The following is a 27,960-nucleotide window of genomic DNA, read 5'->3' on the forward strand; positions in this document are numbered from 1 at the left end:
GCCCGGAACCGGAACTTCACTCGCGCCGCCCCATTGTGCGCCAGGCGGCCCTAACGACTGTGAAGTGGAACGGTACACAGCCGAGGCGGGCCGCGGGGAGCGCAAATTAAAGGGCACTTACCCTGCACTATAAAGGGCAGCCATTTTGCAGCATTCACTCTTGTACAACGGATTTTTGGAGAGAGACCAAGGAAGAGAGCTTACTGCTTTGGCCCAACACTAGGACAGGTCTTTTTGGCTTCAGGCCAGAGCTGTGCAATTCTCTTTACCTTCATTGAGATCTCAGTGTTTGCCAGCATATTATGGGGGCTGCATTGGGTGCCAACGCTGAGTTTCAGCCTTATGTCGGAAGGGCTTACAGACGCCGTGAGAGAGTGGCAGCCCTGGCTAGACGCAGAGGGGGCAACAGGCGTCGCCAAGTGAGGCCTTACCCACCCAGGGTATACCGCCAGCAGTTCTCCTATCTCAACATGTCTGCCGCGCAGTGTGTTAGGAGGCTGCGATTCAGAAGGGAGGTGGTTGCAGACATCTGCCAGCTGCTTCACAGAGATCTGCGTCCACAGCTGATGCGCAGGACGTCTCTGTCGGTGGCAGTGAAGGTGACGGTGGCTCTCAACTTCTATGCCACCGGCTCCTTCCAATCCGCTGCTGGGGACATCGCTAACATCTCCCAGTTCGCCGTGCATTGCTGCATCCGCCAGGTGACCAATGCCCTTTTCAGAAGGAGACGTCAATTCATCTCCTTCCCCATGACCCTGGACAAGCAGCAGCAGCGTGCAGTGGGATTTGCAAGAATAGCGGGCTTCCCCATGGTGCAGGGCGCCATTGACTGCACGCATGTGGCTTTGCGGGCACCTCTGGAGCATGCCGAGGATTACCGCAACCGGAAGGGCTACCATTCCCTCAACGTACAGCTGGTGTGTGACCACAGGCAGCGTATCCTAGCTGTCAATGCCCGCTTTCCAGGCAGCAGCCACGATGCCTTTATCCTGCGACAGACAACTGTGGCTGACATGTTCCAGGCACAGCCTCACCCAAGAGGATGGCTTATCGGGGACAAAGGCTATCAATTGTGTACCTGGCTCATGACCCCGCTCCGCGCGCCCACGACCCCTGCTGAAGAGGCATACAACGAGAGCCATCAAGCGACCAGGAACCTCATCGAACAAACAATCGGCGTCCTGAAGCAACGGTTCCGCTGTCTGGATCGCTCCGGGGGAGCCCTCCAGTATTCGCAGGAGCGAGTCTCCCAATTCGTCGTCGTTTGCTGCATGCTGCACAACCTGGCTATCCGCAGGACTCAGGCACTGCCACCTCACGTTGGACCACCACCTCAGGAGGAGGAGCAGGAGGAGCATGAGGAGGAGGAGGACGAGGAGTACCAGCCCAGGAGGGAGGCAGAAGGTCCAAGGGCCGCCTGTCGGCGGCTTATTGAACGTCACTTCTAGGCCCCCTGTCAGGGAATGGCTTGTGCCAATGAAAGAACATGATTGCAGCCGCTGCGCAAGCCCTCAGCCGGTTAAGGCAACAAACACTTCAAAGATCAAACATGGACAATGTGAATAAATAAAATGGTTTATTGTACAAACTCAGGGCCCTTCCCACATGAAAAACAAGAACACACGAAACCCCCAAAAAACACACACACACGAGTCACTCCCACAACCTGGGGAGGATTAACCAAAGATGTAAATAAAAATGGCCTCATCCTCGGCCTTCAAAAAACAACCATTCCACAAAACACAACATTTGGACACACCCTCTACTTTGTGTCCCGCGAGGGCGATGCCCTCTGCAAACTTTGCCGGCCCCTGGACGCCCTGCTGCTCCTCCTCAAAGTGAGGCCACTGGCTGCTGCAAGGCTGGGGGAAGGCTCCTGAGGGGCACATGTCGTGACGGCAGATGCCTTTGGGGGTCGGCCTAGACGAGGTCTGGCCCTCGAGGGGCCGGCTGGTGAATGCTGCAGCTGTCGCTGGCCAGCATCAGTCGCTGCAGCAGCTCGTCGCAGCTCCACTGGGGGAGTGGCAGTGGCGGCTGGAGGAATGGGGGCAAGCTGGCGGATGGCAGGCACTCGCTGGTCGCCTGAGACACTGGCACTCGCCCGGGCCAGCACTGCAGCATGCGCAGCAATCTGCCGAGGGACAGACCGCTGTGCTGCTGCAGCGCGCCGGGTGCCCTGGCGATGCCGGGCTGACACAGCGAGTGTGGCAGCAGTGAGTGCCCGTGTTGCCCTGTTCTGAGACCGCATCAGAGCAGCCAGTGACTGCACGGCACCCCTGATCACCTGGCCAGTCGCTGCCAGAGAGGCCCCGAATTCAGTGACACTCCGAGACAGGGACTAGATGGCCTCAGGCATCCGTCCCACTACCCCCATGAGCTCCGTATGCCGGCGCTCCGAGTCCGCGGACTTGTCCTCGAGGCGGCGCATCTCCTCGGCGTTGACCATCTCCGGACTGGAGGCCGGACTCTCCCTCTGGGGAGAAGGCCGCCGAACTGGCCGACCCTTCCTGCGTTGCTGGACGCCGCTGGGCCCAGCAATTGGACTCCCCTCCGACCCTTCCCCCCTCTGGGGAGAAGGCCGCTGAGCTTCCACCCCCCTCCCGCGTTTCTGCAGGCCGCTGGTCCCAGGAGCTACATTCCCCTCCGACACTTCCGCCACGCTCCCCTCCAGGGAAGACGTCTCCCCTACAGTGACATGACTTGCCGCGGCTGAGGGTTCCCCTGATGGGCCGCCTTCCTCTTGCTCCTCCTCCTCCTCCTCTTCTGAGGGGCTGTCACTGGCAACTTCAGGGACCTCCTCCTCACCATCTGAAAGCAGGAAGGCACAAGAGTAGCTTTAGAGTGAGGAGAGGGCGTCAGCGAGGGATGCATGAGTGGTGGCATTCAGCGCATTGGTCGGACAGTGGCAAAGGATGTAGATCTGATGCGCAAGTGGGACGAGAGAGGTCCAAAAAATGACGTCCTTACCATTGGTGCCCAGAACAGGGTCGGCATCTCCAGATGCAACGGGGCCAATCACCCGGGCACCCAAGATGCGCTCCACGTGCTGTTGCAGCTCGGTGAGCGGCTGGATCTGGGGTCCGCCTCCCCCGGTCACAGTCCGGCTCCTCTTATTATTGGCCAGCTTGGCCTGCAAGAGAAAGGACGGCCTCTAAGTACAGTGTGTAGCCCTGATCTTGTGTGCACTGCCTCCCATGGTCGAATAGCCTGGCCAGTGTGTAGCCCTGATCTTGTGTGCACTGCCTCCCATGGTCGAATAGCCTGGCCAGTGTGTTAAGTGTACAATGTGCAATTGATGTTCATGACTGACCCATAGCTGCTGCATGAGGGCTGGCCATTAGGGCTTTCAGGTCCCTTTGCCCATAATGTGAGGTGCACATGCAAGGATGAGGAGGACACTGGAAAGGGTACTCACCCTGACAATCCTGGCGAGGTCATTTAGTTTCTTGCGGCATTGTACCGCGCTCCTGGGGACCTCACTGTTCGATGTCACCCTGGTGGCGACATGCCTCCAGGCTCTCCAGTAGATGCGGGCCGGCGGCTTCCTCCCATTGTCTGGGAACAAAATATGGCGTCTCTTCTCCACAGCGCTAACCAGCACCCTCAGATCAAGCTCTGAGAAGCGCTGCGCTCGTTCACGGGCCTTCTCCATACTTTGAGGCGCTATATGGGTCCAGCAGCAGTGTTCAGGCCTAGCTGGAGGGCTCCAGTGTGCAGGGCGTGGCAGCAGACCAAGTCGACCCTTCCCCCTTAAGAGCTGGCCGGCTCCAGGGTATCTGCTGTCAATCAAGAAATGGCCGCACCTGCGCTACGCCCGGCCTCGGCGGTATCACTCAGCACCTCCGGCTTAGCGCCTAAAGAGAGCCGTGCATCGCCAGTTTTAGCGCTCGAGCAAACTCTTAAGGCGAAGCTAATGAATATCGGCGAAGTGGCCTCGAATTTGTGCCGGGCGCAAACTTTAGCGGCCGCCCGACTTTACCGCCCCAAAAGTGGCTATAATGAATTTCTAGGCCAAAATGTTTAACTGTGGGATGGCCAATTTCAGTGGGATGAGAACGGATCTGGCCCGGGTAAACTGGAGTCAAAGATTGGCAGGCAAAACTGTAATAGAAAGAGGAAATAGGTCAAGTACAGTTGAGGTACATTCCCACTAGGGGGAAAGGCAGGGCAACTAAAGTCAGGGCTCCCTGGATGACGAAAGTGATAGAGAATATGATGAAGCAGAAAAAGAGTGCATATGACAGATGTCAGGTTGCAAATACATCTGAGAATCAGGCTATCTATATATATAAAATGGTTGGTCTGTCTGTCTTTCTGTCTGTTTGTCTTTCTGTCTGTCTGTCCGGCTATACAATCAAAAGTTATAGAGCGTACAATCAAAAGTTATAGAGCGTACCTACACATATGTTATATCAAAAGAAAGCTTATCATTAGGGGACTCTAATAGGCGTATTTACTTTTTGGTCAGACAAAAATTGTTCGGACAGTATACAAAAAAGGTTCAAAAAACGGCAACATTCCGCTCATTAGCGTTGAGTGACGTGATGGTTGACCAATCGTACAGGGGATTAACCTGATGGTTGACCAATTGGTGCGTCACGGGGGGCGTTTCATTGCGTGTGTGGGCGGGCCTAATCCTTCTGAGCTGAGGTGAGTGGCCGCCATCTTGATTCCTAACTATTGATTTCTTTTTCCCACTTTCTGCGTGTAAATATAGATTTCCAGCAAAAAAAAAGTGGCTTTTAAAAGAAAAAAAAATGCTTTTGCAAAGGGGACTCGGGCTTTCCCCCCCTCGGCGGTGGATGAGCTGCCTGCAGGCCTCAGGCCTCGGCCTCTCCTCGCCAGTCACGCCCGAGCTAGGCACCACCGTCCCGCGATCGCCGGCATCTTGGTAAAGGCTGGCGGTGCGGGACAGAGCCGAGCGTAGCCATCGCCGCCATCTTAGTAAAGGCTGGCGGGGCGGGAGTCAGCGCGCGCGTCAACGTTGGCGGCGGCCCGGAGCACGACCTCAGCTAAGGTGAGTCCGGCCGGGCCTCACGCGCTAGGCCGCACACCGGCCGGCCCTGAGCCGCTGATCCGCACACGGCGGCTTCGGCTCACCGCGGCCGGGCTCTCAGGAAAGGCAGACAGAGAGGGGGAGGGAGGGACAGAGAGGAAATCAGGGAGAGACAGGGGGAGGGAGAGGAGAGGGGGAGCGAGAGGAGAGGGGGGGGAGCGAGAGGAGGGGGGGAGCGAGAGGAGAGGGGGGAGGGAGAGGAGAGGGGGGGAGGGAGAGGAGAGGGGGGAGGGAGAGGAGAGGGGGAGGGAGAGGAGGGGGGGAGGGAGGGGAGAGGAGAGGAGGGGGGAGGGAGGGGGGAGGGAGAGGAGAGGGGGGAGGAGGGAGGGAGAGGAGAAGGGGGGGAGAGAGAGAGGAGAGGGGGGGAGGGAGAGGAGAGGGGGGAGGGAGAGGAGAGGGGGAGGGAGAGGAGAGGGGGGAGGGAGGGAGAGGAGAAGGGGGAGGGAGAGGAGAGGGGGGAGGGAGAGGAGAGGGGGAGGGGGAGGGAGAGGAAAGGAGGAGGGAGAGGAGAGGGGGAGGGCGAGGAGAGGGAGAGGAGGAGGGAGGGAGAGGAGGAGGGAGGGTGAGGAGAGGGGGAGGGAGGGCGAGGAGAGGGGGAGGGAGGGAGAGGAGAGGGGCAGGGAGGGAGAGAGAGTAAAGCAGGGAGAGGCAGGGGAGGGAGAGAGAGAAGGTGAGGGAGGGAAAGAGTGAGAGGGAGAGCTCGCCTTCTTCCTTCCTTCCTTCCTTCCTTCCTTCACAGGGGTCCATCGGGCCAGGCCTGAGGCGCTCCTTCCCCCCCTCTCTCTCCAGGCTAATCCCGAACTAAATCCAACAGTCTCTGTCTCTCTCTTCCCCCCGTCTCTCTCTCTTTCTTCCCCCGCATCTCTCTCTTCTTCCCCCACCGTCTCTCTCTTCTCCCCCCCGTCTCTCTCTTCTCCCCACAGTCTCTCGCTCTCTCTCTCTTCCAACAACAACATGCCCTCAAAAAACCCTCGGCACCGCCGGGCACTCCAGCTTGTATATATATAAAGGTCAGAGGAGAAGTGAAAAAGAAAATAAGAGGGACAAAGAGAGCATATGAGAATAGAAGAGCAGCCAACATAAAAGGTAATCCAAAAGTCTTCTCTAGGCATATAAATAGTAAAAGGGTAGTAAGAGGAGGGGTGGGGCCGATTAGGGACCAAACAGGAGGCCTATGCATGGAGGCAGAGGGTCACAAAACATATTTGAAAGTTCTCTATCTGAATGCACGTAGCATTCGTAACAAAATAGACGAGTTAATGGCACAAATAACTACATATGGGTATGATCTTGTGGCCATTACAGAAACATGGCTGCAGGGTGACAATGCCTGGGATTTAAACATACCAGGTTATTTAACGATCAGGAAGGACAGGCAGGAAGGAAGGGTAGGTGGGGTGGCTATGTTAATAAAGCAAGGAATCACTGTAATACAGAGAAATGATATTGGGTCAAAAGATCAGGATAATGAAACAGTTTGGGTGGAGGTAAGGAATAATAAGGGGGAAAAAACACTAGTGGGCGTAGTCTATAGGCCTCCAAACAGTTACAACTCTGTTGGACGGAGTATCAATCAGGAAATAGTTGAGGCTTGTAATAAGGGAACATCTATAATTATGGGGGATTTTAACTATCATATTAATTGGACAAATCAAATTGGGCAGGGCTGCCTTGAGGATGAGTTCATTGTGTATTAGGGATGGGTTTCTTGAGCAGTATGTAACTGAACCGACCAGGGGGCAAGCAACCTTAGATCTGGTCCTGTGTAACGAGACAGGATTAATTAAAAATGTCCTAGTAAAGGATCCCCTTGGAATGAGTGACCATAACATGGTTGAATTCCATATTCAATTAGAGGGTGAGAAGGTTGGATCTCAAACAAGCGTGCTAAGCTTGAATAAAGGAGACTATGAAGGTATGAGAGCGGAATTGAGTAGAGTGGATTGGGAAAATAGATTAAAGGGTAAGACGATACATGATCAGTGGTGTACATTTAAGGAGTTATTTTACAACTTCCAAAAAATATATATTCCACTGAGAAGAAAAGGGTGTAAAAGAAAAGACAGCCATCCGTGGCTAAGTAAAGAAATTAAGGATAGTATTCGACTAAAAACAAGGGCATATAAGGTAGCCAAATCTAGTGGGAGGATAGAGGATTGGGAAAACTTTAAAAGACAGCAAAAAATAACAAAAAGATTGATTAAGGGAAGATAGATTATGAAAGTAAATTAGCAAAAAATATAAAAACAGGTAGTAAGAGTTTTTATAGTTGTATAAAAAGAAAAAGGGTGGCTAAAGTAAATGTTGGTCCCTTAGAGGATGAGACCGGGGAATTAATGGTGGGAAATATGGGGATGGCAAAAACACAATGAATATTTTGTATCAGTCTTTACAGTAGAGGACACTAAGCATATCCCAACACTGGACGAACAGGGGGCTATAGGGGGGGAGGAGCTAAACACGATCAAAATCACTAAGGAAGTGGTACTCGGTAAAATAATGGGACTCAAGGCGGATAAATCACCTGGACCTGACGGCTTACATCCTAGGGTCTTGAGGGAAGTGGCGGTAGGGATTGTGGATGCATTAGTAATAATTTTCCAAAACTCCCTGGACTCAGCAAAGGTCCCGGCAGACTGGAAAACTGCTAATGTAACACCCTTATTTAAAAAGGGCAGTAGACAGAAGGCTGGAAACTATAGACCGGTTAGCCTAACATCTGTGGTAGGTAAAATTTTGGAGTCCATTATTAAGGAGACAGTAACAGGACATTTGGATAATCATAATTTAATAGGACAAAGTCAGCATGGTTTTATGAAGGGGAAGTCATGTTTGACAAATTTGCTGGAGTTCTTTGAGGAAGTAACATATAGGGTGGATAAAGGGGAACCAGTGGACATAGTGTATTTAGACTTCCAAAAGGCATTTGACAAGGTGCCACACAAAAGATTATTGCTTAAGATAAAAAATCACGGGATTGGGGGTAATATTCTGGCATGGATAGAGGATTGGCTATCTAACAGAAGGCAGAGAGTTGGGATAAATGGTTCATTCTCAGACTGACAATCAGTAACTAGTGGTGTTCCGCAGGGGTCAGTGCTGGGTCCCCAACTCTTTACAATCTATATTAACGATTTGGAGGAGGGGACCGAGTGTAACATATCAAAGTTTGCAGATGATACTAAGATGGGAGGGAAAGTAGTGAGTGAGGAGGACATAAAAAACCTGCAAGGGGACATAGACAGGCTAAGTAAGTGGGCAGAGATTTGGCAGATGGAATACAATACTGGAAAGTGTGAGGTTATGCACTTTGGCAGGAAAAATCGTAGAGCAAGTTATTATCTTAATGGCAAGAAACTGGAAAGTACTGAAGTACAAAGGGATCTGGGGGTCCTGGTGCACGAAACTCAAAAGGTTAGTATGCAGGTGCAGCAAGTGATTAAGAAGGCCAATGGAATGTTGGCTTTCATTGCTAGGGGGATAGAATATAAAAATAGGGAGGTATTGCTTCAGTTGTACAAGGTATTGGTGAGACCGCACCTGGAATACTGCATACAGTTTTGGTGTCCATACTTAAGAAAAGACATACTTGCTCTCGAGTCAGTACAAAGAAGGTTCACTCGGTTAATCCCGGGGATGAGGGGATGGACATATGAGGAGAGGTTGAGTAGATTGGGACTCTACTCATTGGAGTTCAGAAGAATGAGAGGCGATCTTATTGAAACATATAAGATTGCGAAGGGGTTGGATCGGATGGATGTGGGGAGGATGTTCCCGATGTTGGTTGAAACTAGAACTAGGGGGCATAGTCTTAGAATAAGGGGCTGCTCTTTCAAAACTGAGATGAGGAGGAACTACTTCACTCAGAGGGTGGTAGGTCCATGAAATATGCTGCCCCAAAAAGCTGTAGAAGCTATATCATTACATAAATTTAAAACAGAAATAGACAGTTTCCTAGAAGTAAAGGGAATTAAGGGTTACGGGGAGCGGGCAGGAATTTGGACATGAGTCTAGGTTCGGATCGGACATGGCCCTGTGGGTAGCGGAGCGGGCCCAGGGGCCGTGTAGCCTGATCCTGCTCCTATTTCGTGTGTCTAATTCTGTTAGATTCAGGAGATGGTTCTGTGATAGTAGATTGGCGGTTAGGATCAGATCAGCCATGATCTTATTGAATGGCGGAGCAGGCTCGAGGGGCCGATTGGTCTACTCCTGCTCCTATTTCTTATGTTCTTATGTTCTTATGGCTGAGGTACTAAACGAGTACTTGCATCTGTCTTCACCAAGGAAGAGGATGCTGCCATAGACATAGTAAAGGAAGAGATAGTGGAGATACTTGATAGGATAAAAATTGATAAAGAGGAGGTATTAGAAAGGCTGGCTGTATTTGAAGTAGATAAATCACCAGGAGTGGGTGGGATGCATCCTAGGATGCTGAGGGAATTGAGGGAGGAAATCGCGGAGGTATTGGCCATAATATTCCAATCCTCCTTAGATACGGGGGTGGTGCCAGAGGACTGGAGAATTGCAAATGTTACACCATTGTTCAAAAAAGGGTGTAAAGGTAAACCCAGCAACTACAGGCCAGTCAATTTGACCTCGGTAGTGGGGAAGCTTTTAGAAATAGTAATCAGGGGAAAAATTAACAGTCACTTGGACAAGTGTGGATTAATTAAGGAAAGCCAGCATAGATTTGTTAAAGGCAAATTGTTCTTAACTAACTTGATTGAGTTCTTTGATGAGGTAACAGAGAGGGTTGATGAGGGTAATGCAGTTGGCGTAGTGTACATGGATTTCCAAAAGGCATTCAACAAAGTGCCACATAATAGGCTTGCCAGCAAGGTTGAAGCCCATGGAATAAAAGGGACAGTGGCAGCATGGATACGGAATTGGCTAAGTGATAGGAAACAGAGTAGTGGTGAATGGTTGTTTTTCGGACTGGAGGAAGGTATATAGTGGTGTTCCCCAGGGGTCGGTTCTAGGACCACTGCTTTTCTTGATATATGTTAATGACTTGGACGTGCAGGGCACAATTTGAAAATGTACAGATGACACAAAACTTGGAAGTATAGTGAACAGTGAGGAGGATAGTGATAGACTTCAGGAAGACATAAAGGCCTAGAAATTGGGTATAGCCCGGCTTGAGGCGTTAGAACTGGCGCTGCGCAAAGTTTATAGCCAGACGAAACTTATCGCCGCCTGGCGCGATATTGGGTTGCATCGCCCCTAAAGGTGATTGAGGCGCGAATTCAGGCGTTACACGGGACTCCTAAGGCGCTAAACTTCCGGCGTAACCCAATATCGGAGCGGACGGGCTCAGCGCAGGTGCTCTCAATTACCGATGACCACGAGACTTCCAGGCGCCGGCTAGCTCTTAAAGGGGTGGGTCAGTCAGCTTCAGCATCCACACTCGGCGCCTTGCAGGCCTCAGAATCGGCGCAGGCCCTTCTCTGACGATAAAAACTTGGACCAGATGGAGAAGGTGAGACAGAGAGCAGAGCGCTTCATCAATGAGACTGGAGCAATTGGTGGCCGCAGTGGAGCGCCGGCGAGATGTTCTCTACCCAGACAATGGCAGGAGGCCGAATCATAAGGACTACCGACGAGCTTGGAGGGATGTATGCCAGAGGGTCAACTCCAGCAGCATGGTGACCAGGAGCCCTGTCCAATGCAGAAAGAAATTCAACGACCTCACTCGGGTCGTGAGGGTGGGTGTTGTTCCTGTGAACTTCTGCATCCCTTCATTTGCACCTGACTTTATGGCTACAGGGTGGCCTGTGCCCCATTGGCCATCTGCCAGCAAGCACCCATGGCCCTTTCTGGGCACACACATGCACATTTGACTCAGGGCGTCATGTAAGGGCTCTTGCACCATGGGGGGCATGAGATGATCACTCAGGGCATCAGGTAACATAACTTCCCCTCCTTTCCCCTGCAGTCCATGCTGGCGAGGATTGGCAAAGACCAGCTTCGCACCGGTGGAGGACCTCCACAAGTGGTCACTCTCACGGATCTCGAGGAGAGAGTCCACCAGATTCTTGGAGGACATCTGAGTGGTCCTGTAACCACTGCAGCTACCGACCCCATTGTCGACAGCGATGGTAAGGTTCTCACCTCTTACAACTGTCTCCTTCTACTTGTTCCCCCCGCCAGCATGCTTTCTCACTGTGGACCCGTGTCACAGCCTTGCCGCAATCTGGCATCCCTTGCTGCGAACCTGTCCTTTTGCTAAAGCCACTCTTCCACCTCCCTGCTTTCAGATGCTGCATCACCAGCTCGGGAGCCGGGCCCTCAAGCTGCCAGTGCCAGTGCCTCCGAAGGCTCAATGAGAAAATTACTGTCCAACAGAAGGTCAGCAACTCTCTCCAGCAACGATCAGGATGGCCAGCCCAAATGGCTGCAGCTTTTATACTAGTGCTGTCCCCTTTAAATAGCGCCCCCCGAGTCCGAGAAGGGCCTGGGAACGCTCCATCCAACTGTCACTAATAGCGCCAGGCGGAAAGGTTGCGGGCGCCACCGAATATCCAGTCCGGGGCGCAAAAATGGCGTTGCACACTGAAATGACGTCATGATCTGCCTGCGCCCGCGGGCGCGCGCCAAGAGTTAGCGCTGGCACTAAAATCATACTCAATATGGGAGGTGGCGCTATATTCACAGCGCCTGCCTGAAAATTGGGTAACGCCCCAATTCTCAACTCTTTAGGCGCTAATCGCTGGCGCTACCAACCGAATTTCTAAGCCAAAGAGGCTGGTGAAATGGGCGGACACATGGTAGATGAAATTTAACACAGAAAAGTGTGAAGTGATACATTTTGGTAGAAAGAACGAGGAGAGGAAATATAAATTAAAGGATACAATCCTGAAGGGGGTGAATGATCAGAGACACCTGGGGGTATATGTGCACAAATCATTGAAGATGGCAGGGCAGGTTAAGAAAGCGGTTAAAAAAGCTTATGGGATCTTGGGCTTCATGAATAGAGGTATAGAGTACAAGAGCAAGGAAGTTATGATGAACCTGTATAAAACACTGGTTCGGCCTCAACTGGAGTATTGTGTCACATTCTGGGCACCGCACTTTAGGAAGGATGTGAAGGCCTTATAGAGGGTGCAGAAAAGATTTACGAGAATTATTCCAGGGATGAGGGATTTCAGTTACGTGGATAGACTGGAGAAGCTGGGGTTGTTCTCCTTAGAGCAGAGAAGATTGAGAGGAGATTTGATAGAGGTGTTCAAAATCATGAGGGGTCTAGACAGAGTAGGTAGAGAGAAACTGTTCCCATTGGCAGAGAGGTCGAGAACCAGAGGAGACAGGTTTAAGGTGCTTGGCAAAAGATTGATGATTCATATTACTTTTAGTCAGTGGCCCAATTTAAGGTGCCACTGTTCTGTATCGCTCTGCCTGTCGAACACATTTCTATCTAGTGCAGTAACCAGGAAGATCTTAGCTCTGTACGCCAGTACTGTTTAAAGTTAGGCTCTGAATTAAAGCTCTGGTGAGCAATACAGATCTGAGTGCTTGCCAATTGTAAGGCCAGCTGTTTACTGTATCGGCAGATTCAGCAAACTCTCCAATTTGCTCACCAGCACTTTATTTTGGAACTACGCCCAAGAGAAAAGTATCTCTTCCAATTGCTTGCAATTTTTGCCATTTCCCCTGCAACTGCCTCATGATTAATCACTTGCCCAATCCGCACTGGGCATTCCTGATCTCAAGCATACTGTTGTGGGCAGCAGGCAGTGGTGCTTCCCCAGCAGAAAGAAGGAAAAGAATCACAGGTGAATGCACTACAGGCTGCTCATGCACATGTTCCAGTGGCAGATTATATGACAGCATTGGCAGGAGCTGTAGGTTACTTTCCAGCTGAAGAAATAAGGATAGTTAAAAGATGCACAAAAGGAATGTTTCAAAAAAAAACTTACGCTACTGCTCCACATCTAAAGAAAGACTTGCTTTTCTATAACACTTTTCACAACCACCAGACGTCCCAAAGCGCTTTACAGCCAGTGAAGCAGTTTTTTGAAGTGTAGGAAACGCGGAAGCCAATTTGCGCACAGCAAGCTCCCACAAACAGCAATGTGATAATGACCAAATAATCTGTTTTAGCGATGTTGATTGAGGGACAAATATTAAAGTCAACGACGACAACGCAAAGTTGACTCTGGCCTCAGAGATGCTCATTACCTCGGTGTTGCTCTGAGATGTAGCCAATATGGCTGAAATTTAAGTTAAATAGTAGACAATGTTGGCAATCTACCTCTCCCCTTCTGTTTCCTGGTCTCTCTGCCTCTGCTTTTCCAGCAATGGATCGTAAGCAGTCAGTGCGATCTCTGATCCCTGTTGGACAGGTTCTGCAGAAATATCACACACACAAAATTAGATTCAGTCAAATTCTTTCTATTATTGGCGTGCTTCATTCCCACACCCACCCCCCTCCCTCCAACCACCTCCCACTTAAACTGTGAAAATCAAAAACATAAGTATGTGACACGGGTTGGTAATTGGTTGACAGGTAGGAGACAGAGAGTGGAGATAAAGGGAACTTTCTCTCATTGGCAGGATGTGACAAATGGTGTTTCCCATGGATCTGTACTGGGGCCTCAGCTTTTCATCGTATATATTAATGACTTAGATGAAAGAATAGAGAATATATCCAAGTCTGCAGATGACACTAAGTTGTGTAGATGGGAGCAGGAAGTTACAAAGGGACATGGACAGACTAAGTGAGTGGGCAAATCTATGGCAGGTGGAGTTCAATGTGGGGAAATGTGAGGTCATCCACTTTGGATCAGAGAAAGACAATTCAGAATAATGGTGAGTGGTTAGGAGCTATGGAGGAGCAAAGAGATTTAGGTGTCCAGGTACACAAATCACTAAAAAATGGTGCACATGTACAAAATGTAATCAAAAAGGTTAATGGAGCGTAGGCCTTTATCTCAAAGTGGTTGGAATTCAAAAGTGAGGAAATTATGTTTGAGTTGTACAGAGTCTTGGTCAGACCACATCTGGGCACTGTGCAAAAATATAATGGCCTTGGAGAGGGCACAGCGCAGATTCACCAGAATGATAAAAGGGCTTAAAGGGTTAAATTATGAGGGCAGGTTGCATAAACTTGTTTTGTATTCTCTTAAGTTTAGGAGTTTCAATGGTTATCTAATCGAGGTCTTTAAAATGATAAAGGGATTCAATAGGGTAAAATTATTTCCTCCAGTGGGGAAATCCAGAACAAGGGGGTATAATAATCTTAATATTTGAGCTGGGCCACTTAGGAGTGAAATCAGAAAGCACATTTTCACAAAAAGGGTAGTGAAAATCTGGAACTCTCTCCCCTAAAAGTCTGTGGATACTAGAGGACAATTGTAGCTTTCAAGACTGAGATCAATAGATTTTTGTTAGGCAAGGGTATCTAGGGCTATGGAGCTAAGGTGGTTAAATGGAGTTGAATGGCAGAGCAGGCTTGAGGGGCTGAATGGCCTCCTCCTGTTCCTATGTTCCTATGTTCCAACTAATTGCAATATTAATGCATATGACATTCCTCTGTCCGCTATTTTAATGGTATGCAAAATAAATCACCTTGGGGGAAAAATTCGGTATTGCCCATTTTGGGGCGCTAATATCGGCCGTGCACAAAGTTTAGCACCTGGTGCTAATTATCGCCTCCGACTGCAAAATTCGCCTCTATCATCCCTGGAGGTGATTTGAGTGCTAAATCAGACGCCACACACCTCTCTTAAGGCGCAAAGGTCGGGCAGCGAGGCGCTACCTCAGAACGCTACTGAAGTTCAGGCGATGCCAATTACCATGGAAGCCAGACAGACTGGCGTCATCCAGTTCTTAAAGGGGAGAGGCCATCTTGCTGGCCAGCCACACCCTGCTCATTGCAACCTTGAATCTTGGCCTGCAGAGACCTCTAAAGCAATTGTGTTGGAAGCACTAGTGGATAGGCCCAGGGAAAGAGCTCAGCGCTTAGGAACCTCAAAAGTGGACAGTGTTAAATCTTTCCAGACATCTCTCTCCCTCTCAACCTGCATGTACCAAAAATTTTGCCGGCAAGAAAAGGCAGGAAGCGCCCGCCTTTAAATAGCACTCCCCCAGCCCTTTCCCGACTTGAAAATGTTCCCCTCTACCTGTCGTTCCTAGCGGCAGGTGCTAAGGCAGGGGGCGTGACTCAATATCCGGTCCAGGGCGCTACCGGGGCATTGCACGCTCGACTGATGTCACGATCTGCGGGTGCAGGAGATCGTGGCGGTAGTGATTAGCTCCGCCGCAAAACAACTCGTCAATTTTTTGAGCAACGCTAAAATCGCCACGCTTGGGCGCAAAGTTCCTAGTGCCCCATTAGCGCCCCCCTGGAGGCGCCAACGGGGGGCGCTAACCAACCAAATTTTTCCACCCTCATGCCTTAGTTAAAATGGTGGACAGAAGAAAGTCATACAACTGTATTGAAATTCACGTGGCAATGTACAAACAGTAATTTCTAGACTACAATATTTAGAACAGTTGAAATGGTCTGTTCGGTGATTGTTGCAGATGGTTTAATCATCACAAAGAAACCCAGTGAGTTGTGCATTAGGCTCAGTTCCAAACTAGAGTGACAACACGGAATGTGCTCTGATATGCTCTTGCACAGGAGAAATTTAAAAATCCATGGCAGTGCAATCCAGGCGATTTCGCTGGGATCGCACCTGCCACAGAACTCCGCCAAAGTTCACAGGGTCCTGGGGAGAGGCCTCCAGAAACAAGCCTTTGACATTGTGGGGTTCAAATCTGAATGCCCTGGTAACACAGGCCAGCCTGTGGGGCAAGGTGGGGGCTGCTGGGTCTCCCCCCCTACCCCCACCTCAGTAAATGCAGCTTGCAGCCCCAGCTGTTCCTTTATGGTAGGGGGCATCTTTCAATTAAAAAGAAATTTCCCCACCACCTCAGTCTTTTGCGATCTAGGCTCCAACTCCAGCCTGGATCCCCCGGTGGAGCCCACTTCCGCCCTTCTGGAGGCCGCTATGCCTCACCTCATTCAATGTACCAGCCTCCAAACAGAGGCCAGCTCTCTGAGGCCAAGGAAGTGGGAACTCTTAGCATAGGGTGTCGCCGTCCTTTGGCTCTGTCTCCTCCGCATCAGTCGCCTTGTTTTGGGGCAGGTGGAGGCACTGCCCCCCAAACAAGGTCGCAGGAAACTCCAGTGTAAGGCTGGGAGACTGTTTCCTGGTCTCCTGGTGGAGTTTGCGGCTCTTCTGCCAGACTCCCACTGCAGTACAGCAGCAGTCCGCACGAACGGTCGAACAATTTCGGCATCATTGTGTATTCATGTGCAATCTCACAGGAATCGAGACGATTGAAATTTAAGAGATTTAGCTTAAGTTGCAGACATCAGAACCAAAAAGTGCATTAAAAAGGGTGTTATAAATCTCATCATCATAAAGAAACTACTCATGAAATAACACTGGACGGCCAGCTGGTGGCGCCGTCCAAGGAGTATAAATACTCGGGCGTGGGCTCAGCTTGCCCAGGGACATTTTGTAAGACAGGAACTAGTGAAGTACAACTAGACCTCCATGTTCTGAAACAAGTTGATTAAAGCCTTGCTTTATACTCAAACCAAGTGCGTAGTGAGTTTTATTACGTCAAAGGGACCACAGTTTCTCTGGTTCATCAAATATTTGGCTTGACTACTGTACTTTTAGTTCTGTTAGTATTTTGAATTACCTGTGTTGCTGTAAGCTGGAGCTCCATCAGTAATATTGTCAGGGACCTTCCCAGGATACAATACAATGACTGGGGACAGTGGATGGGGTGCCCACACCAGCCTGGTTGCCGTGATTTCCTGGTGAAATGGGTCTACCTTAATCCAGCCAAGGGGCACTGGTCCAAAGTCTAGAGGACATAATTTTATTGTGAGTACCTTCACATATGGTGCACGAGAAAAAACATTCAAAATGAAAATAAGATCAGACTTTAGATTTCGTCTACACACAGAACAAATGGATGTGATATTCTTCATGGAATTCAGCAAAAAAAGTCAAACAATTTCACGGCACTGGCTGAGGCACAGCCACATTGATCTATTCTTTTAAATCAGGCTAAGTTCATGAACATGTACCGGTCTATAATTCAACAAATGCAAAAATCAAATTAAAACCTTGCCAAACAAAGAAAATTTAAAACAATGATGCAAAGAGGAGATTCTATTTGCTGTCTAGTCTTTGCGATTGTATTGTACCCACACCTTAAATGGTCTGACAGTTTATTGAGTCAGGTACTCACCTCAAATCACTACACTTGTAGGTTTAATGGTCCAAAACATACAATGGATTTCTGTAGTTATCTGCCATGCCACCTTCTTAGGCAATGTGGCAAGCCAATTACAGAAGAATTTGCATTTATATAGCGTCTTTCATGACCAAAGCGCTTTACAGCCAAGGAAGTACTTTTGAAGTGTATTCGCTGTTGTAACGTAGGTACATTGAATAGCACTACAGTGCAAGTCTACAGAGGTTATCATAAAGCTTTAGAATGCACTGGCCAAACTATACCTGGAATATTGTGCTCAGTTCTGTTTGCCATGCTACAAAATGGATATGCACTCATTAGAGAGGGTGCAGGGAAACAAGCGATCCTAAATGTAATGGTGTTAAGTTACAAGAGAATATTAGAGAAGTTCATGATCTACAATCTAGACAGGGTTAAAGGAGGGACGTTATTGAAATATATACTATAGATAGTGCTTAAAAGAAAGGCAAGCAAGTAGGGCAAGAGGACATAAATTTTAATTCGTGAAAAGTAAATTTAAAACATATTTGGAAGAATTTCTTTACTCAAAAGGTTATAAATGTTTAAAGAAAGAAAGACTTGCATTTATGTAGCGCTTTTCACGACCACCGGACGTCCCGAAGTGCTTTACAGCCAATGAAGTACTTTTGAAGTGTAGTCACTGTTGTAATGTAGGAGATGCGGCAGCCAATTTGCGCACAGCAAGCTCCCACAAACAGCAATGTGATAATGACCAGATAATCTGTTTTTGGTGATGTTGATTGAGGGATAAATATTGGCCAGGACACCGGGTAGGAGTCCCCTGTTCTTCTTTGAAATAGTGGCCATGGGATCTTTTACCTCCACCTGAGAGAGCAGACGGAGCCTCGGTTTAACGTCTCATCCGAAAGAGAGAGAGTTTAGAATAATCTGCCAGGCAAAATAGCAGAGACAAAGACAGGACATTAAAAATCCAGTTGTATGTTAGAGTGGGAGAGTTAAGAGTCCTGGGAGTCAGGCTTCAATGGACTTTTCTTGTCCTTGATTGTCTTTATGTTGCCAAGTAAGTGAAGTGCTTTACATCATTGAGGAATTCAAAGAGGTCTGTCAGGACCAGGTGCAGACTTGGCAACAGTCTAGTGACTGGAGAAGCCCAGTTCCTGCAGCAGAAAGAAAATGCACTGTGGAGGGAATTGGCAAAGGGGCAAGTAAAAAGGGGAGGAAATATTTAAGGATAGAAATTATAGTGGTGCTGTTGGAAGAGTCATCCACTGAGCCATCATGGGATCCTGAATCTTTATATCATACATTAAAAGTCTTGCCTATAGTGTGCACTTCCTCTAGGTGTCACACTTCCTGTAACATTTTCGTCACAGTTTGTTGTTAATGCTCTGATTGTTACAAGTGACATGACAGGAGATCTGCTATCTACATATAATCAGAAATGACTGAGTTGCCTACGACCTTTAAGATAAGCCTAACTATCTTTCTAATTACATAAAGTCTGTAGTGTATGTGCTTTAAGTCAGAACTACTTTTTACAGCTCCTGTATACTGTAGTACCGGCAGTAACCACACCGGTATATAAGCTGTGCGCATGCCTCTGTACCCCAGTCTAGAGATGACCCTCCTCCAGTAAAGACCTGTTATTTGTTTATGTACCGCATCCGTGTAATTATTTATCCACTGAACCACGGATCTAACAGTGGCGACGAGTATTGATGTGAATCTACCTGCAACATAAAAAAAATTAAAAAATAGTCGAGTCCAGGAACACGGGCATCGACCGCGAGCAACCGCCCAGCAGTCAGGCAGAGATCCAACTTCGCTGGGGAGGCTGTGGAGAGCCGGGCTTGGTTCCCCAGCCACAACGAGCAGTACGAGACTGACGACAGGTCCAGAGCAGACCCTTCCCGAGCAGCGGCTGGAGCCGACCGACGGCAGAGAGAGAGAGCCGGGCAGCGTCGACGGGGTAAGAAAGAGGGTGAAGAGAGCAGGGCGCAGCCGGGGGTTGATCACCGAGTGGCGTCGGGGAAAAATACTGCAAACCGGAGAGAGGGTAAGAAACAGCCGGGTTCTAGACGGAGCGGCGTCGACAAATATCAAGAGAAGAACACGCAGAGCACAGCCAGGGATCACGGGCTGATCAGGGTCCGCGGGGCGAAGCAAGGGGAGACGCCATTGAGCCGCGGAGAAGCAGGGAGAGCGCGGGAGGCGCCATTGAGCCGCGGAGAAGAAGGAAGAGCGCGGGAGACGCCATTTTGCGAAGCCGCAGCGGAGAAGACGGGCGAGCGCGGGAAGGAAGGAAAGCGCAGGAGACGCCATTTTGTGCCAGCGGAGAAGAAGGGGAAGCGCGGGAGGCGCCATTGGTGATAGTTAACGCACAACCAAGGATGCCGAAGAGTGGCAGTATCTCTACGTTCGACAATGAAATCGAAGATTGGGCGACATATGTGGAACGTATTGAGGTGTACTGCAGGGTGAATGAAGTGCCAGATGCTAATAAAGCACTGGTTCTGTTAAATTCCATGGGTGCAAAAACTTATGGGTTACTGCGAAATCTAATAACCCCAGAGAAGCCGGTAAACAAGAACTTTGAAAGCATAGTAGAAATCCTACAGGACCACTTAAACCCCACACCGCTGCTGATAGCAGAACGATTTAAGTTCCACAAAACGAACCAAAACAAAGACGAAAGCAATGCTGAGTACCTAACGGAACTGCGCAAGCTATCGAAATACTGCCAGTTTGGAGCGGGACTAGCAGACACGTTAAGGGACAATTTTGTGTGTGGGCTACAAAGTGAAGGAACCCAGAAACGGCTTCTATCAGAAAAGGACCTTACGCTGGACAAAGCTTTCAGTATGGCAGTATCACACGAAGCAGCGGCAAGGGGCGCTGCAGAGATACAATGGAGACCGCAAGAATATGGCACCAACGAAATGACCTATGGAACAGGGAAGTGCTATCGCTGCGGCAGAACAACACATGACCAGAAAGATTGTTGGTTCAAGGACCAAGTGTGCAGACAGTGTGGGAAAGCAGGACACATAGCAAGAGTCTGCAGGTCTGGGAAGAAAACCAACAGTAAGAAATCTCCACAGGAGAAGTACAAAAAGGTACACCAGGTGATGGACAGTGGTTCAGACGAACAGAAAAGTGACACAGACTCCGGAAGCAAGGAGCTGGGTTGTCTGAAACTACATAATGTAACCGAAATGGAGGATCACCAGACTATCTGGGTTACACTCAAGATAGACGGAGTCCAAGTGGAAATGGAATTGGACACAGGGTCAGTTCTAACAGTCATAAATCAAAGAGACTACAAGCGGCTATTTTCACACATACCCTTGAAAGCTACAGAGATTGTCTTGAAGACGTATACGGGGCAAAAGTCTACCCCAAAGGAAAAATAAGGGTGAAAGTGACATATAAAGGTCAGGAAATACCTAAAATGGATATATATGTATTGCCAAATGGAGGACCACCACTGCTAGGACGTGAATGGATCCGGAAGATACATTTAGATTGGCATTCCATACAGGCACTGAAGGTGGAGGCCAAAAAGGATGACGACGTCACACCTGGACGACTGTCAAAAATGCTAACTGATGCAAAAGAAGTGTTCCAGGAGGGACTAGGAACACTAAAAGGAATAACAGCAACAATTAAAATAGAGGATAATGCAAGCCCAAAGTTTCTGAAGGCCAGACCAGTGCCTTATGCGATCAGACCAGCGGTTGAAGCAGAGCTGGAAGGGTTGGAACGTTCAGGAGTACTGTCCAAAGTGGACTGGAGCGAGTGGGCTACACCCATCGTTCCTGTAATGAAGAGGTCGTTGAGTAATACGCCTGGGGAACCAAAGAAGGTCCGCATCTGTGGGGATTTTAAGGTGACAGTGAACCCAGTCCTTCACACGGTGCAATATCCACTTCCACGAATTGAGGATATTTTCGCCTCGCTATCTGGTGGTAAACGCTTCACCAAAATTGATCTAGCCCAGGCGTACTTGCAAATGGAGGTAGAAGAAGCTTCGAAACATTACCTTACGATCAACACCCATAAAGGTCTCTATCAATACAACCGGCTGGTGTTTGGAGTAACCTCGGCTCCGGCTATCTGGCAAAGAGTGATGGATCAGGTCCTGCAAGGGATTCCAGGGACCCAGTGTTATTTGGACGACATCTTGGTCACGGGCGAAAATGACGGTGATCACCTCGCTAACTTGGAGAAGGTGCTCACCAGATTAAAGGAATATGGGCTACGAGCTATGTGGTAAACCACTGTTGTTAGTATTGTTGTTCACTGTTAGTACTGTTGTTCACTCTTGCATATTGTTGTACTTGTCTGTGCATGCCTCAGCTGACTCCGCCCCTGGCTCCACCCTCATGGCTGGGTATAAAGGTCGCTGCTCAGAAGCCTCCAGCCCTTTTGGATACCAGGCAACCACAAGAGGCATGCTCTGTTCTTTGGTAATAAAAGCCTGTTTATTACTTTCTCAATCTCCAGTCTTTTGTAGCAATTGATAGTGCATCAATTTTATTACCAAAGTTAAATGTTGGCTGCGGATGCTGATCAACCGATGGCGCAAAACGCTGAGCAGCAGGCGCTGCTGCGAGCCCTCAGACCAACATGCCTGGACCTAGACCCCCAAGAAGCGGGTTCGTCGACTAAATTCGCACAATGGCTGCGTTGCTTTGAGGCGTATCTGGAAGCCTCGACCGTGACTCTTGATGAAAATAAACTGAAAATCCTGGCCTCGAAGGTGAGCCACCAAGTCTATACTTTAATCCAAGATGCGACGACCTACGCGGCGGCTATCGACCTACTGAAAGGGCAGTATGCACGCCCGGTTAACACGGTCTATGCCAGGCACCTTTTAAGATCTCGCAGACAGCAGCCCGGGGAATCGGTGGAAGCCTTCCTACGGGCACTGCGGGTACTCGGACGCGGCTGCGACTGCAAGGAAGTATCGGCCGCGGCACATGCGGAGGGATTGATACGAGACGCTTTCGTTGCGGGTCTAAGGTCCGACTACTCCCGGCAGAGGCTGCTGGAGAAGGGTGAAATAGACCTGACAAAGGCAGTGTCCCTCGCGCTCTCGCTCGACGCGGCCCACAGAAATATGGACGCTTTCTCCCCTCATCGCCCCGCGCCGTGGACGCCGCAATCTTGGGCCATGGGACCGCCACCTCCGACTGCTGCAGCGATGTCCAAGGCACAAAAATGCTATTTTTGTGGCCAAGCTAAACACCCTAGAGCACGCTGCCCCGCGAAGAATGCTACCTGCTCCGGCTGCGGGAAGAAAGGTCACTACGTTAGCGCCTGCAAAGGGAAGACCGCTAACGCCAGCAGCGCTGCGTGCGAACCGTGGGCGCAGCCATCTTGTCCGCCATCTTGGGCTCCCCCAGCCGCGTGGGGATCGGGACCGTGGGCGCCGCCATTTTGTCCACCATCTTGGACGCCTCCGACTTCAACCACGGGGGAGCCGGACTCAACCACCGCCTCATCTGACGACCACATCGACTCGCTCGACCATACGCTGGCCTCCGTGACGCTGGACCAATCTCTCCCTCATCAACTGTCCAGGTCCATGATGGATATTACGGTAAACGGCCGCGCCACTACCTGCCTTTTTGACAGCGGGAGCACGGAGAGCTTTATCCACCCCGACACGGTGCGCAGTTACTCTCTCCCGGTCCTGCCGACGCGCCATCGGATCTCTTTGGCTTCCAAAGCCCAGTCAGCGGACGTCGGTGGCTACTGTGTAGTGACCCTTTCAGTAAGGGGCACAGAATACAAAAATTTTAAACTTCTGGTCCTGCCCCATCTCTGCGCTGCCGTTCTACTGGGGTTGGATTTTCAGTGCCACCTTAAGAGTGTCACATTAGCGTATGACGGACCCCTCCCCCCACTCACAGTCTGCAGCCAGCAGCTTTTAAATCGCCCGCCGTGCACCATTTGCAGCCTCTCCACCCTTAAAGTTCCCCCCCCCTCCTTGTTCGCTAACCTCACCCGCGACTGTAAGCCCATCGCTACCAAAAGCAGGCGTTACAGTGTTGGGGATAGGAGCTTCATTAAATCCGAGGTAGCGAGACTCCTGAAGGAAGGGATTATTGAAAGTAGCACCAGCCCATGGCGAGCACAAGTGGTGGTAGTGAAGACTGGCGAAAAACAGCGCCTAGTTATTGACTACAGCCAGACGATCAATCGCTACACCCAACTAGATGCATACCCACTCCCCCGCATATCTGACATGGTCAATCAGATAGCACAATACCGGGTGTTCTCGACGATTGATCTGAAGTCGGCATACCACCAGCTCCCCATCAGGGCTGAGGACCGCCAGTACACAGCTTTTGAAGCTGACGGTCGGCTCTATCACTTTCTCAGAGTTCCCTTCGGCGTCACCAACGGAGTTTCTGTCTTCCAACGGGAGATGGACCGGATGGTTGACCAGAACGCGCTCCAGGCCACTTTCCCATATCTAGACAACGTCACCATCTGCGGCCACGACCAGCAGGACCACGACGTTAATCTAGAGAAATTCCTCCGGACGGCCCAGCGGCTGAATCTCACATACAACAAAGACAAATGTATGTTTCGTACTACGCGCCTCGCTATTCTTGGCTGCGTAGTGGAGAACGGAGTCATCGGCCCAGACCCCGATAGAATGCGCCCCCTTATGGAGCTCCCCCTCCCCCACTGCCAGAAAGCACTGAAGAGATGCCTGGGGTTTTTCTCTTACTATGCTCAGTGGGTGCCCAACTATGCGGATAAAGCCCGACCCCTCATCAAGTCCGCCTCCTTCCCCCTGACAGCAGAGGCCTGTGCAGCCTTCACTCTCATAAAAGGAGACATTGCGAAGGCCACAATGCACGCTGTGGATGAGTCCCTTCCTTTTCAAGTGGAGAGCGACGCATCCGACTTTGCCCTAGCTGCAACCCTTAACCAGGCGGGGAGACCCGTGGCCTTTTTCTCAAGGACCCTCCAGGGCCCCGAGATTCGACACTCCTCTGTCGAAAAGGAGGCCCAGGCCATTGTGGAAGCCGTGCGACATTGGCGGCATTACCTGGCCGGAAAACGATTTACCCTGCTCACTGACCAGCGTTCAGTGGCTTTTATGTTTCATAATAAGCAGCGGGGCAAAATCAAGAATGACAAGATCTTAAGGTGGAGAATCGAACTCTCCACCTACAATTACGATATCTTGTACCGGCCCGGGAAACTCAATGAGCCCCCAGATGCCCTATCACGTGGTACGTGCGCCAACGCGCAGGTTGATAGGCTACAGACCCTCCACAATGACCTCTGCCACCCGGGGGTCACCAGGTTCTTCCATTTTATCAAATCCCGTAACCTGCCCTACTCCATCGAGGAGGTCAGGACCATGACCAGGAACTGCCAGATCTGTGCCGAGTGCAAGCCGCATTTTTATAGGCCAGACAGAGCGAGCCTGATCAAAGCCACGCGCCCCTTCGAGCGGCTGAGCATCGATTTTAAAGGGCCCCTCCCCTCCTCTGACCGCAATGTGTACTTCCTCAATATAATTGATGAGTACTCCCGTTTCCCGTTTGCCATCCCTTGCTCGGACATGACCAGTACCACGGTCATTAAATGTCTGAATGACCTCTTCGCCTTGTTCGGTTTCCCTAGCTATATCCATAGCGACAGGGGCTCATCTTTTATGAGCGACGAACTTCGGCAGTACCTGCTCGCGAGAGGCATTGCTACAAGCAGGACCACCAGCTACAACCCCCGGGGTAACGGCCAGGTGGAAAGGGAGAATGCGACAGTCTGGAAGGCAGTCCTTTTAAACTTAAAATCTAAGGGCCTTCCGACCTCCCGCTGGCAGGAGGTCCTCCCTGCGGTGCTCCATTCCATTCGGTCGCTGCTCTGTACACCCACCAATGCCACTCCTCACGAGAGAATGTTCTCCTTCCCCAGGAAGTCCACGTCGGGGATTTCGCTACCAACATGGCTGACTTCTCCAGGTCCCGTCCTACTGCGGAAGCACGTGAGGACCCATAAGGCGGACCCCCTGGTCGAGAGGGTGAGCCTCCTCCACGCCAACCCGCAGTATGCTTACGTGGTGTACCCGGACGGGCGGGAGGACACAGTCTCCATTCGAGACCTCGCACCTGCAGGTGCTCCTGAAACACCCTCTTCGCCACCCACCGCTACTCCTGCCTACCCCCAGGACACAGTCCCCGCACGAGACCTCGCACCTTCGGGTGCCTCTGAGAGACCACCATTGCTACCTCCCATTACCCATGCTCTGACCCCTGTAGACGGCATGCAGCAGCCCCAGGGTCCGCCACCTGCTACACCTCCTCTGAACGAGACACCGGGTTCACCATTGGATGCTGCACCATCACCGCCGCTGCTGCGACGCTCAGGACGGCTTACAAGGCCTCCTGATAGACTTCAGTACACGAATTTTTAGTGCACTTCACCCCGCCGGACTCAATTCTAAACAAGGGGTGAATGTGGTAAACCACTGTTGTTAGTATTGTTGTTCACTGTTAGTACTGTTGTTCACTCTTGCATATTGTTGTACTTGTCTGTGCATGCCTCAGCTGACTCCGCCCCTGGCTCCACCCTCATGGCTGGGTATAAAGGTCGCTGCTCAGAAGCCTCCAGCCCTTTTGGATACCAGGCAACCACAAGAGGCATGCTCTGTTCTTTGGTAATAAAAGCCTGTTTATTACTTTCTCAATCTCCAGTCTTTTGTAGCAATTGATAGTGCATCAAGCTAATCGCCACAAGTGCGAGTTTTTCCAGAAAAAGATCTCGTATTGCGGCCACATCATCGATGAAGAGGGGTTACATAAGTCCCCTGACAAGATAGAGGCAGTAGTCAAGGCTCCAGCGCCGGAAAATGTGTTACAACTGAGGTCGTTCCTCGGGCTGGTAAACCATTACCACAAGTTCTTACCAAATTTGTCTACGGTATTACACCTGCTGAACACCCTACTGCAAACAGGGGTACCATGGAATTGGGATGACGAACGTAGGCGAGCTTTCCAGAAGTGTAAAGAATTGATCACATCAAAAGAGGTGTTGGCCCATTTCAACCCAGCACTACCAATTCGTTTGGCATGTGATGCATCACCCTACGGCATTGGAGCGGTGCTGTCGCACAAATTCCCAGACGGGTTGGAGAGGCCAGTAGCCTTTGCGTCTCGGTCACTAACCTCAGCCGAGTGCAACTACGCCCAGATTGACAGGGAGGCCCTCAGCCTAGTATGGGGAGTAAAAAAATTCAACCACTATCTGCATGGACAGAAGTTCACCTTGCTGACTGACCACCAACCACTTGTCTCCATCTTTAATCCTAAGAAGGGCGTGCCAGTAATGACTGCACAGCGGTTACAAAGATGGTCCCTGATGTAAGAAAAGGAGTCTTACACATCAAGTAACTTTAAGGTAAGCTTTAAGCAACTTACAAACACACTATATACAAGAGAGGTCTTTACCATGCCTCTGGTAGAAGCCTCTTACAATACTGAACAGTCCAGTGTTTATACCAGTCCAACAGGAAGTGACATCTGACAGGAAGTGAGGTATGTACACAGTTCATAGTTCACAGGAAGTGATGACATAACTTCCCGGAAGTTATTATTATTATCACATTCTTCCCTCCTGCAGGATTAGGAGGCTGTGGTCTACCTTTTGTTCCGCAGCCGCCGAACTCAATAGTGAGTTTCTTATGCTGTTTCTGGAAATCCAGCCCTAAGAGGAGATCACTACATAAGTCCTTGAGTACCGAAAGTCAGGTGGAGGGATACATGCGACCATTAAGTGTCATATCAACAATACAAAAGCCGGGGATTCTGGTATTCAGTGATGACTGAGCCATCGCAATTGCCTGGTCCGATGGGAAGACATGTAGTTTCAATTTCGCAACAATCTGTTCCTTAATGAAACTATCAGTACTTCCTGAGTCAATTAAGGCATCTAAGGTATGCCCTTTAATTGAAACTTTTGTAGCTGCATGAGACAGATTCTGTGGGCAAGCAGCTGTAATTGGTGTCATTGCACAGAGAGTGGCTAAAACTCTCGGTGTGCTTCTTCAGGAGAGAGCTCGAGAGGAAGCTTGATAGGTCCTAGCTGGAGCATCCTGATAGGCCCTAATTGGGGCAGTACGGTAGGCCTTAGCTGGATTGGCCCTCGTAGAGGCCCTTGATAGGCAAACTTTAGCAAAGTGTCCTTTTTTTTTGCAATAACTGCAGATTGCATTGCGAGCAGGGCAGGTTTTCCTAGGGTGAAAAGCATCTCCACAAAAGAAGCATTCCCTCCTAGATTGCCAAGAGGCTGCTAAAGTGGGGTCATCCTCCTCTTCTTCATCAGAATTATCAGAATTAGATTCCCCCATGATAGGGTTCACCTGAGACCGCTTGAATTGTCTGGTTGCAGTTACAGCAGCAGATCGAGATCTGGGCAGCTGATAGAGGTCTGCATTTCTCTTTGCCAAATCCAAAAAACAAGCTAAGTCAAAAGCTTTTTGTAGCTCAAGTGTTTTACTTTCTAGTAGACGCTGGCGTATAAATGGAGAGGCAATCCCGCAGATGAAAGCATTACGAATCATTTCTTCGCGGTACAGCTCAGCTGAGGCTGCCTGAAAGTTACAATCTATGCTGAGCCTGCGAAGTTCTTGAAGG

General features: G+C 50.0%; 1 protein-coding gene across 4 annotated transcripts in view; it reads right to left on the reverse strand.

Annotated features, from left to right (window-relative positions):
- Positions 1 to 27,960, reverse strand: part of LOC147102299 (uncharacterized) — a 146,089-nt gene that overhangs the window by 48,834 nt on the left and 69,295 nt on the right. For all 4 annotated transcript variants that reach the window (XR_015073248.1, XM_085964702.1, XM_085964701.1 and 1 more), the window contains exons 17-18: positions 16,754 to 16,921; positions 13,308 to 13,401 (exon numbers count right to left, since the gene is read on the reverse strand). Coding sequence is in view for 3 of the 4 variants with exons in the window: in XM_085964702.1 (XP_085820828.1) it covers positions 13,308 to 13,401; positions 16,754 to 16,921 (262 nt within the window). In the remaining variant the exon portion in view is untranslated. The remainder of the gene's footprint in view (positions 1 to 13,307; positions 13,402 to 16,753; positions 16,922 to 27,960) is intronic.

Source organism: Somniosus microcephalus, chromosome 22 (assembly GCF_052327205.1).
Source record: "Somniosus microcephalus isolate GS21.2 chromosome 22, FLI_Smic_1.0, whole genome shotgun sequence".
NCBI lineage: Eukaryota > Metazoa > Chordata > Chondrichthyes > Squaliformes > Somniosidae > Somniosus > Somniosus microcephalus.